This window comes from Saccopteryx leptura, chromosome 11, assembly GCF_036850995.1.
Source record: "Saccopteryx leptura isolate mSacLep1 chromosome 11, mSacLep1_pri_phased_curated, whole genome shotgun sequence".
Classification (NCBI taxonomy): domain Eukaryota; kingdom Metazoa; phylum Chordata; class Mammalia; order Chiroptera; family Emballonuridae; genus Saccopteryx; species Saccopteryx leptura.
In genome coordinates, this window is record NC_089513.1 from 317,280 (window position 1) to 329,038 (window position 11,759).

Genomic DNA, 11,759 nt, shown 5'->3' on the forward strand with positions numbered 1-11,759 from the left:
GCAGTAGTAGCTGCCAATGGTTTGCAACTTGGCCTCTTGCCCAGACACTTCCAAGTCCAGCACAAGGAGCAGACATCTACAAATTACTTTTTATTGTGTGTGTGAGAGAGAGGTAAAGAGAGACAGAGAAAGGGATGATAGGGACAGACAGACAGAAAGGGAGAGAAATGAGAAGCATCAATTCTTTGTTGTGGCACCTTAGTTGTTCACTGATTGCTTTCTCATATGTGCCTTAACTGGAAGCCTACAACCAAAGTGACACCTTGCTCAAGCCAGGGACCTTGAGCTCAAGCTGGTGAGCCTTCCTTAAATCAGATGAGCCTATACTCAAGCTGGCGACCTTGAGGTTTCTAACCTCGGTCCTCCACATCCTGTTCTAACACTCTATCCACTGCATTACCACCTGGTCAGGCTGCAAGTCATTTTGCAGCTCATACCAGGTGGTCCTAGGGAAAAACACAGGTGGTGGCTGACTGTGGCCTACAACTTCCAGGGATACCCAGGGTCAGCATACCCAGTGGACAGCTTCAAACTATATGGAACTATTACCACTTATCCACATTCATAAGTTACAAGCTAAAGGGACAGACTCAGCAAGCACTAGAGCCCTATTGATGTTATAGTAAGTCCTGCTCTGTGGGATGGGTTTCTGCATAGTTTATCCTCCACAGTAGGAGGACAGTGGCTACAGTCAGTCCTTGCAGCAAATTGAATCAACCTCTGGGGAACTCCCTTCTCCACTGACATGCCAACAACAATCAAAGCTCAACTGTAAGATGGCCTGACCTGTGATGGCACAGTGGATCATGTGTCAACCTGGAATGCTGAGGTCGCTGTTTTAAAACCCCAGGCTTGCCTGGTCAAGTCACATATGAAACTTGATGCTTCCTGCTCCTCACCTACCTTCTCTCTTTCTATCTCTCCCCCTCTCTAAAATAAATAAATTAAAAAAAATTTTAAATACATAAAAGCTCAATAAAAGAGGAGACTGTACACAACCCACACAGGAGGGGGAGGTGCACCTGAGTGCCCAACTTGGGTGATCAGAAAATCTGTGCATCTGGACCCTATAAAACACCTACTACATTAGGCTACTCTACCAATCCTGAAAGATGTAGCAGCTCTACCTAATACAAAGGAACAAACAGGGAGGTTGCCGAAATGAAGAGATAAGAAAACATGTCCCAAATCAAAGAACAGAACAAAACTCCAGAAAAAGAACTAAACAAAATGTAGAGAAGCAATCTACTAGATACAGAGTACAAAACACTGGTCATTAGTATGCTCAATGAACTTAGAACTTCAAACATATAAATGACCATTTTGAAATAATTGATATACTATTGTAATTGAAATTAAGTATAACTTACAGAGAACCAAAGTATGTGAAGCTGAAAAGCTAATTAAAAACTTGGACTATAAGAAGGCAAAAAATATTCAAACAGATCAGTAAAAAGAATATAAATAAATGAAGATTGTGTAAAAAGCCTCTGGAAAAACTTCAAGTGTACCAACATTAGCATCATGACGGTGCTAGAAAGAGAGGAGAAAGAAATTGAAAACCTACTTGAAAAAATGACAGAAAACTTCCCTAACTTGAGAAAAAAAATAGACTAGTCCAGAAAGCATAGCAACTCCCAAACAAGATGAACCTAAGGAAGCCCACACTAAGACACATAATTAAAATGCAGAAAGTTAAAGAAAAACAGAAAATTTTAAAAGCATCAAGAGAAAAGCAGTTAGTCATATGGTAGTTCTTTTTTTAGTTTTTTTGAGGGACAACCATACTTTCGTCCATAATGGTTGTATTACTTTACATTCTTACCAACAGTGGATAAGTTTTTCTTTTTCTCCACAGCCTCTCCAACACTTGCTATTACCTGTCTTGTTGATAATAGCTAATCTAACAGGTATGAAGGGGTATCTTATTGTAGTTTTGATTTGCATTTCTCTAATAACTAATAAAGACGAGCATCTTTTCATATCTCTGTTGGCCATTTTTATTTCTTCCTGGGAGAAGTGTCTGTTCATGTACTCTTCTCATTTTTTTATTGGTTTGTTGTTGAGTTTTATGAGCTCTTTGTATATTTTGGTCATTAAGCTCTTATCTGAGCTATGGTTTGAAAATCTCTTCTTCCCTTTAGTTGGCTGTCTGTTTGTTTTCAGTTTCTCTTGCTGTGCAAAAGCTTTTTAGTCTGATTTAGTCTCATTCATTTATCTTTCCCTATACTTCCCTTGCCTTTGGAGTCAAATTCATAAAATGCTCTTTAAAACCAAGGTTCAAGAGCTTAGTTCCTATGTTTTCTTCTATGTACTTTATTGTTTCAGGTCTTATATTTAGGTCTTTGATCCATTTTGAATTTTTTTACAAGGGAACAAATTGTAGTCGGGTTTTATTCTTTTTCATGTGGCCTTCCAGTTTTCCTAGCACCATTTGTTGAAAAGGCTTTTATTTCTCCACCGTGTTATTGGCCCCTTTAACAAAAATTATCCCTCTACTGGGTATATACCCCCAAAACTCAAAAACATTGGTATTTAAAGACACATGCAGCCCCATGTTCATTGCAGCATTGTTCGCAGTGGCCAAGATATGGAAACAACCAAAAAGTCCTTCAATAGATGAATGGATAAAAAAGATGTGGTACATATATACTATGGAATACTACTCAGCCATAAGAAATAATGACATCAGATCATTAACAACAAAATGGATGGATCTGATTCAACTTCCTGTGTAGTGGGACACTCCTGTGTTTCTTTCTCACTTATTCTCTCTGCAAGCTGTAAAAAGGGAGGGGAAAGAGCAAGACTCAGGGAGGGAGCAAGAGAAGGGAGAAAACTTTCTCTCAAGTTGAAGTAGCAGGATGGGACCCAGGGAACAGCTGGAAGGCCAGAAATGGAAGTTTAAGCCACATCTGTCTTTTAAAGCGTGAACAGTCAGTCTCCGGAGTCATGATTTACTCCTTGTTTTTGAAGATCTAGAAGATAACACAGAATACTTTTTTATGGTCCATGTTGAGGTTCTCTAATGTTATCTGAGAAGCTGGATTCTTATATGTCTGTCAGTTGAAGTGGAGATGGGAAGCAGTTGTGATAAAGGTATAATATGTATATATCTATCATCTGTGTGTGCGTGTGTATGTGTATATATATGCATATATATATATATATATATATCACCATGAGAAAGATTAAATGTAACCTTAATGTAAAGTATAGAATTAAACTGGGGATTATCACATTATGTGCAAAATCTAGTTTGTGGCCCTGGCCGGTTGGCTCAGTGGTAGAGCGTCGGCCTGGCGTGTGGGAGTCCCGGGTTCGATTCCCGGCCAGGGCACACAGAAGCGCTCATCTGTTTCTCCACCTCTCCTCCTCTCTGTCTCTCTCTTGCCCTCCTGCAGCCAAGGCTCCATTGGAGCAAAGTTTGCCCGGGCACTGAGGATGGCTCTGTGACCTCTGCCTCAGGCATTAGAATGGCTCTGATTGCGGCAGAGCATCGCCCCCTGGTGGGCATGCCGGGTGGATCCCGGTCGGCGCATGCGGGAGTCTGTCTGACTGCCTCCCCATTTCCAACCTCAGAAAAATACAATATATATATATATATAAAGCTTGTTTAGTAGCTTGAACAGCTTTAGGGTTACACAGTAAGAGCTTGGTAATGTCATATAGCTGGGACAAGGAGAAGCTGATCTATTTTTATATCTGCATAAGCATATATGTGATTTTCTCCTGGCCACAGTGTCAGGCTTCTCATGGCCCTTTCCTTGTAGCCTGGTGAATAATCTGATGTGCACAGAACTGAACTTGGACCTTTGTGCCAACACCATCAGATCACAAGTAACACTAGACTATATTTTATTCATGAGAATATCAAAATTTTCTGTTAACTCCCATGTTGCTGACAAATAGAGAAGTAGATTCATATACTGTGAGAGGCAAATGTTTAGTGACTTACAGATAAAAAATCATAACTCAGAGGAAAATTACTTTTTATATGTGCACAGATAAGACATAAATTGTCACACTAAAGCAGATTCTTAACTGGGACCGTCTCCTAGTGTCTTGATATTTCAAACACCACAGAAATAGAGAAATTATGTGTAATGTACCTCTAAAACAAAATAATTTTTTGTTGGTGAAAAAGAAACCAATAAACTTATAATTTAGTGAAATACGTTAAATTTGGGTAATTTTTTTTTTTTTTCTGAAGCTGGAAATGGGGAGAGACAGTCAGACAGACTCCTGCATGCGCCCGACCGGGATCCACCCGGCACGCCCACCAAGGGGCGATGCTCTGCCCACCAGGGGACAATGCTCTGCCCCTCCAGGGTGTCGCTCTGTTGCGACTAGAGCCACTCTAGCACCTGGGGCAGAGGCCAAGGAGCCATCCCCAGCGCCAGGGCCATCTTTGCTCCAATGGAGCCTTGGCTGCGGGAGGGGAAGAGAGAGACAGAGAGGAAGGAGAGGGGGAAGAGTGGAAAAGCAGATGGGCGCTTCTCCTGTGTGCCCTGGCCAGGAATCGAACCCGGGACTTCTGCAAGCCAGGCCGACGCTCTACCACTGAGCCAACCGGCCAGGGCCAAATTTTGGGTTCTTAATGATGTTTTCTTCTCTAGAGGTGCCAGCAGAAAGATCCCCTCACAGATGCAGTATCTCAGGGACCAGTACATCAGAGAAGCCCAAGCCCGTGGACATTGCATATACCTCACCTTTCAAAATACCAGTAAGTGTTTCTCTTCTCTAAGAGACAGTTCTACTATGCTTCTTTCTTAGAGTTAGAGAGAAGTACTAAAGAATAGAACATTTCACTTGTGAAGATTTTCTTTATAATACTGAGGTTTGAGGAGAGCATTAACTTCGTGGATTGACTGCAGTTAACGTCTACTACTTTCAGGATCAGGCTTATTAGGATTTAAGGAATTCTATTTTTCCTTGCAGGATACTTCCAACATATATAATTAAATACATTAAATTCAAATTCTTTTGAACTATAGAGTGCAAATCTTTGTAGAATGCCTTTTTATCAAGTCACTAGCCAAACCTATCACAATTCTGTGAAGATGCTGGTGAGATTTTTTTTTTTTAGGAATGGGCTATGATACATATATTTTTTAATTTTCTAGAACTGAAAGTTAAGTGGAGAATAATGAGACTCATAAAGTTACAGAGCAAATTATCAGAGAATTTAAACAGTTATGAGTTCCAATACTGAATCTGGCCTGTACTTTGCTTAAGTCATCTTTCAAATAACCATTTAAGTGCTTAAGAAATACCCTGGAAGACCCTGGCTGGTTGGCTCAGTGGTAGAGCATCAGCCTGGCGTGCAGGAGTCCCGGGTTCGATTCCCGGCCAGGGCACACAGGAGAAGCGCCCATCTGCTTCTCCACCCCTTCCCCCTCCTTCCTCTCTGTCTCTCTCTTCCTCTCCCGCAGCCAGGCTCCACTGGAGCAAAGATGACCTAGGCGCTGAGGATGGCTCTGTGGCCTCTGCCTCAGGTGCTAGAGTGGCTCTGGATGCAACAGAGCGACGCCCCAGAGGGGCAGAGTATCGCCCCCTGGTGGGCATGCTGGGTGGATCTCGGTCGGGCACATGCGGGAGTCTATCTGACTGCCTCCCTGTTTCCAGCTTCGGAAAAATGCAAAAAAAAAAAAAAAAAAGAAATACCCTGGAAGAAGTATCCCAGTTTAAAGTATTTTCTACACTGAGAATCAGTGTCAAATTCAAAGGGATGCTTCTGGAAAGGCTGTGAGTGGCCAGGTTCGCTGACCATGAGTTGCAAGCCTAGTTTGGATCATTTTGATATAACCCTGAGTAACCCATATTATAATTCATCTACTTTCTTTGTTTATTGAGCAAAAAATATATTTATAGTTTAATCATATTATTAAAATTTATTGTTTTTAAACTTGAAGAGAATTACTTGAATAAGTTGGTAATTATTGTAGGTAGAATGGTAACCAATATAAAATAGAATAGGCTTTTCTATAAAAAAAAAAGATCATTTTTTTAATTCAGCCAAGTGAATATATTTTTTTACTTATTTCAATACTATTTTTTTAATGTTGAGATGACCTTTTAAGTAGAATTGGTATTTTGAGATATATATATGTAGACATTCATTAGTAAGTTACTTAAATGATGGTTTATTTTGGATTAATCTTGAGGAGCAAGATTTTGTCTTATTATATCTTAGTGCCTTGTAGTTTGTGGATATTTATTACTGTGCCTGAGGTGCCGACCAAAGCGCCCGACTTTAGAAAGCTCGTCTTCGGCAAAGGGACCTTGGAGCACCTGACAGGTGGGTCCTGTGCATGTGTCCCTGCCCCTTCCTGCCGAGGGATCAGTGAGCACAGCGCCACCCGTGGGACCGAGGGGACCAGCAGGTCAAGCACAGGCCGCTGCTTGACGCGACTGAGGGAGGACACCTCTGACGTCACAAAGGCTTCCACGTGATGGAGCCTCCTGGTGCGTTGAGAGTGGGCTGCCCCCCAGCTCTGCCCTCCCCTCCTGGCTCCCCTCAACACCCAATGGGAACCCTGCTCTTCTGGGACCCCTGACAGTCACACTCCTCACTGTTTTGGGCTCACAGTTCACAGCAGCGAGCGGCAGGCGAGTCCTCACTGCCTGTTGGTGTCTCCATGAGTCTTACGTGCATTCATTCTCCGTGGGGTCAGTCACCTCACCTCCGTGGTTGTGGGACCCACGTGCTTGAACTTGGACTCTGGGCTTCCCCTTGATCTCAGTCCATGCCCCAGCTGCCCCAAACACCTTGCTCAGAGAGTCCAGGGACACAGCCAAACAAAGTGCAGGTCAGCCTCCCAGGAGGAACAGAGGACACAGTGTTTGGGACAGGTCCCTGCCGCAGCCAGTTTGTCAGTGGGTGTGCACGAGGGGAAGGCGCTGCGGGACTTAAGAAGAACACACAGGATACAACATGGAGAAAAGATGGGTACAGGGGATTCCCAGCCTCTAGGACTGAGAGCCCAGATCTCTGCAGCCTCTTTGTGTTTATTCATGTCTTTGGTTATGAAGCAAATTAGAAGAGCCTGGGGCAAAGCAGCTTAGAATGGGTTCAGATGCAAAGAACTGCCATTGTCTAATAGCTTTCAGGTATGCAGGAAAAGGCTATAAGGATCAGCTGTTTCCTTTAAACAATCTTATTGGTGCTTGCTGGGGCAGTGTTCTGCCCCCCAGGACTTGGCATTATCAAGTCCTCACGGAAGACTTGTCTCAGGGCTGCAGTCTACAGCCCTTTTCTTACAGGTCCTCTCACCTGAGGTCGAGTGATGGGGCCGGGCTCCCAGTGAGGGTCTTTTAACGCACTCTGCACTTCTAGAAAGAACTGGAGGCCGCCTGGGGCATGCAGGTGTTCAACTGGTTCACGGTGGCCCTGCACATTTTCCGCTGCAACGCCTGGACCAAGGAGGCACGGCTGCAGGTGGCCCTGGCTGAGCTCCCTGTGCTCAGGTATGGCAACAGCACCAGGTATCACAACAGACAAACCTCTTCTTGTTTTCCCACATCTGACTGTTGCTCACGGGTGGTAAGGACGGAACATGGCTGACCACACTCCTGGACGGCACAGCGTGTCGGATGCCTGCTGGGGCTCGTCCCTCCATGAGGAACGTCACCCAATGTGGAGCCTCATTCCCTGACGGTGTCACCCTGTGTGGGACCCTGTTCCCTGATTTAGTGAAGGCCCATACTGGAGAGGACCCCAGTGCACTGGTCCTGTCCATCTGCAGGCCCCACACAACGTCCTTCCCTCACCCTCGCACATGAAGTGGTGCCCCTGCTCTGTGCTCCCTGAACGACCTCAGCATCTTCTCCCGTCTACTGGTTGCCCTGTTTGCACGACAGGTCCCACCTGAAAGACAGGATTTCCCACCTGGATGGATGTGGAGGGAGCTCTCGCTACATCATGGGGTCAGGTAAGTGTCCAAGGTCTCCTCACCAAGTGCTGGGAAGGGGGTAAGTCGTGGCAGCCACGTTAAGGAAGGGGCAGCGTGCCTGAACAGTCCTGATAGGGCAAGGGCTGCGTGTGGGCCTCCTCTGCAGTCATATCCCACAAGCTAGGGGTCCAGGTGGTCCTGGGAGCCTGTTACAGACCACAGGTCTTGCATTAAAGCATCAAAGATTCACTCTCCCTCCATCCTGGAGAGCAGACGTCCAAGGTCCAGGGAACCCAGGGCTGTGCTTCCCCCGGAGGCTCCAGGAAGGATCCTTCTGCCTCTCCCAGCTCCTGGGGCTCCAGGCGACCCAGGCTGGTGGACAACTCCCTTCTGTCTCTGCCTCCATTCCCACGTGGCTTCTCCTCTGTGTCTGTGTCTCCTCCTCTGTCTCTTCTAAGGTCCCTGTCACTGGGTGTAGGACCTCCCTGACCCAGGGTGACTCATCTCAGATCCTTCACCTCATCCCATCTGCACAAACTCAATTTTCCAATAAGGTATCACTCACAGATGCTGGGGGTCAGGATGTAACACATCTTAGAGGTGCCACTTGGCTCCCTGGGGACATCAGGGGCTGTTCTTCTGAGGCTGTTACTTCCTGCAGAGTGAGGGGGGCCCAGGTGGGGGAAGTTGGGGGCGAGGCTGCCTTTTGCCAGACAGAGCTGTGTGTCAGACAAGGTGTTGGGTGATGTCTGTGAGCATCCTGCCCACGTCCCCGCGGAGGCCTGTTATGCAGTGGGCACTCTAATTTCTCCTCTTTGTCTGCTCCCTGACTTGCCTCCTCGGGTGTTTCTAGTAGAGTCGTTCATGCAGCTGCAGCAGCGTCTCATGAGGGAGAAGGAGATGAAAATTCGGAAGGCCCTGGAGTGGCTGTGGGTGAAGCGGAAGCACCGGCAGCGGGAATTCCCGGTGGTCTCCGTGGTGGGTTACACCAACAGTGGTGAGCGGGCGATGCGTTAGATGTGGGGGCCTCCGTGCTGGGCCGGTGTGTGTGAGGAGAGCTCACTCACAAAGATGACGGGGCTGTTGGTCACCAAGGCCGCCGGAGGGCAGGAACAGACCGACTGTGAGCTGAGTGCCCTGGGTTTGTCAGGCCCACAGCAGCGGTCACGTAGGTGTGTGTTTGCCGAGCTCCCGACAGTGGGGTGAACGCCCTCACTTACGGATGTGTTTGAACTCGGGGAACACTTCACATTTTAAGTCTAGCAGACACCGTTGCAGATGACAGAAGCACTCGGGTCGTGTGAAGTGGGGCATCACAGTGTGTTGTGGGGTTCATTCGGGCCGCGTGCTAACTGAATCGTTAGGTACAGTCAGAATCCCAGGTGTCCTGGAGGGGCCCCGAGCTCTGCAGTCTCGGGCACCGTGGGTAAATGGGCAGCACCCCTGTTCTGTCCTCTGTTACTCAGCATCTGCCAAGCACCTGGAGGTCCAGCCCCTCCATGGGGTTCAGTCAGCTCCCCACCTCAAGGAGTTGTGATCTGTGTGCAAAAGAGGGTGACTTCCCTCAAAACCCAAGCTCAGGGTTTTTCCAGGCCTAAAGAGGCATAACATATACATACATACTGCTACCTCCCAGGACAAACCTCACCACAAGGACTTGTGCCCTGCTATGTCGCCCCAGTGGACATGAGGGACATGTGAGGGCCTTCCTGCAGTGAGTGTCTTTGTACCACCGTCCAGGGAAAACCACGCTCATCAAGGCTCTGACGGGAGATGCCGCTGCCCATCCGCGGGACCGGCTGTTCGTGACACTGGATGTCATGGCCTACGCGAGTCACTGCCATCCGGCATGACGGTCATCTACATGGACACCATCAGCTTCCTATCCCAGCTGCCCCACAGCCTGATCGAGTCCTCCGCCACGCTGGAGGATGTAGCCCACTCGGTGAGTATGCACTGATCAGGGCCGGGCCCTCAAACACATGAAAACAGTGGACATCAGGTTTCCTCCTACAGGACATGGCCAGGGCCCCCCACAAGATGGGACACAGCCAGGGAGAACAGCAGGTCTTTGCTGTCATCCTGGGATACGTGGGGTCACGGGAATGACATTGAAATTTGAACAACTCTGGGGTGTGGTTATGAGAACATCCCACTGCAGCCCTGGGCTGTGACAGTAATTTTCGATGCACAGCACAAGTGGTTGAGGCCACATCTCAAATGCCTTTGCCAGTTTTCTGAAAATAGAAAACTTTTCTGAAATAAAACATTTTTAAAACTTAAGTTCCAGTTCTCCCCCCAAAGATCTCACAAGTGAGTAGCACACACATATAAATGGTACCTTTTCCAGTGGAAACTCACAGGTGGCTTTTACCAAGTTTTGCATAATGAAGCAACTTGTAAAGTGTTTATGGTGAGGCAAAAGTCACTGTTTAAAACGTGAACAGAAGGCAAATTCTAGGATTTCTGAGAAGGATGGAGCAGCCCCAAGCTTCGCATGCAACACTGCTCGGGTGGGGTGGGTGGGGGGCAGGACCTGCTGTGGGGTCTTGGGAACCTTGCCGTCTGTCCCACCCAGGCCTGGGGACTATGGGGCAGCGCAGTCTCCTTGTGGGGCTGAGAAGGGCCCCACATCCTGACCACTTGTCCTGTCTGCCCCTCAGGATCTGATCGTGCACATGAGAGACCCGAGCCACCCGGGACCAAGCTGCAGAAGGCTGTGTGTTCTCGGCCCTGCATGGCCTGTGCCTGCCCACCCAGCTGCTGGACTCCGTGCTGGAGGTTCACAATAAGGTGTGCCTGGGTGAACCTGCCCGCACAGCCTGGGGCTCGCCTTCCCACAGGCCTGACGCAGCCTGGGGTGACCAGCTCTGCACCCCACACCTCCTGGCGTTGAAACACCGCTATTCACCTGCGCAGTGGGTCAGGCCATGTCCTTTCTTGGAAACTAAAGCATACACAGTGGGGGCTGTAAGGTTGGTGGATGGAGGGATGGTCACGTAGGAACTCAGACCTGCCCACTTTGGCTAGGACCGCCCACAATCAAGCCCGCCAAAGGAAGCTTCCCAGGAACCATTTGGAAAGAAGTGATCGTCTGCCAGCCAGTGAGATTTCACCACATCATAGTAGCTCCACTTCCCTAGAGGGACCCTTTAAATATCTCCCACGCGGTTTAATCCCTGCAACTTCCCTAGCCTCCATGTTTCTTTCCTCAGGGCCAGGGAACCTTGCTGGGCGGGGTGTGCGCTCTGTACTCAATAAAGCCGTTTCCTTATTCCACACTTTGCGGCTCCGGCCCTCTTCCTTCCTTCTCGGCGGGGAAAAATACCTTACATTTTGGTGCCGAAAACCCGGAAGGAGTTAGAAGTCCACAAGGACCACTCCTTTCTCCTCCCCTCCAAGAAAGAACCAGGATTTCCGATCTCCAACCCACTTCAGCGCACGGTGCTGCCTCCGCCTTCCTCTCAGTTCTTTCCAAGACTCCGTGTCCGAAACCGTAGCTACGTCAGGGAAGTCTTTTCCGTCCGTCCGTCTGTCCGTCCGTCCGAGTGAGCATGTGCTTGTGGAGACCTCCCCAAACACATCCACTTTCATCCGTGGCTGGACCTTGAGTTTTTAGGACGCTAATGCTCAGGTCTGACCACTCCGAGAACTGAGTGCGGCTGTTGGGGCACAGGAATTTCCCTCCCTAAGGAAGAAGAAACTGTTCTTCTTCTCCGCTGTGGCCAAGCCACAGAACCCACTCAATTAGCCTGTAAGGCCAGGAGAAACGGCCAGGGCCACTATCACAGCCGCCTGGCCCATGCAGGTTCGCATTGGATTCGGACAGTCGGTAAAGAAACAGCGGAGCCAAAAACTGATGGG

At 47.9% G+C, this 11,759-nt stretch overlaps 1 protein-coding gene across 1 annotated transcript in view; it reads left to right on the plus strand.

Annotated features, from left to right (window-relative positions):
* LOC136383469 (putative GTP-binding protein 6) overlaps nt 1–10,898 on the plus strand; it is a 38,461-nt gene extending 27,563 nt beyond the window's left edge. Inside the window, 8 exon segments of the mRNA XM_066353357.1 lie at nt 4,620–4,726; nt 7,340–7,470; nt 7,864–7,934; nt 8,749–8,892; nt 9,636–9,725; nt 9,728–9,840; nt 10,559–10,593; nt 10,595–10,898. Coding sequence (XP_066209454.1) covers nt 4,620–4,726; nt 7,340–7,470; nt 7,864–7,934; nt 8,749–8,892; nt 9,636–9,725; nt 9,728–9,840; nt 10,559–10,593; nt 10,595–10,898 — 995 coding nt within the window.
* The last annotated feature ends 861 nt before the right edge of the window (nt 10,899–11,759 follow it).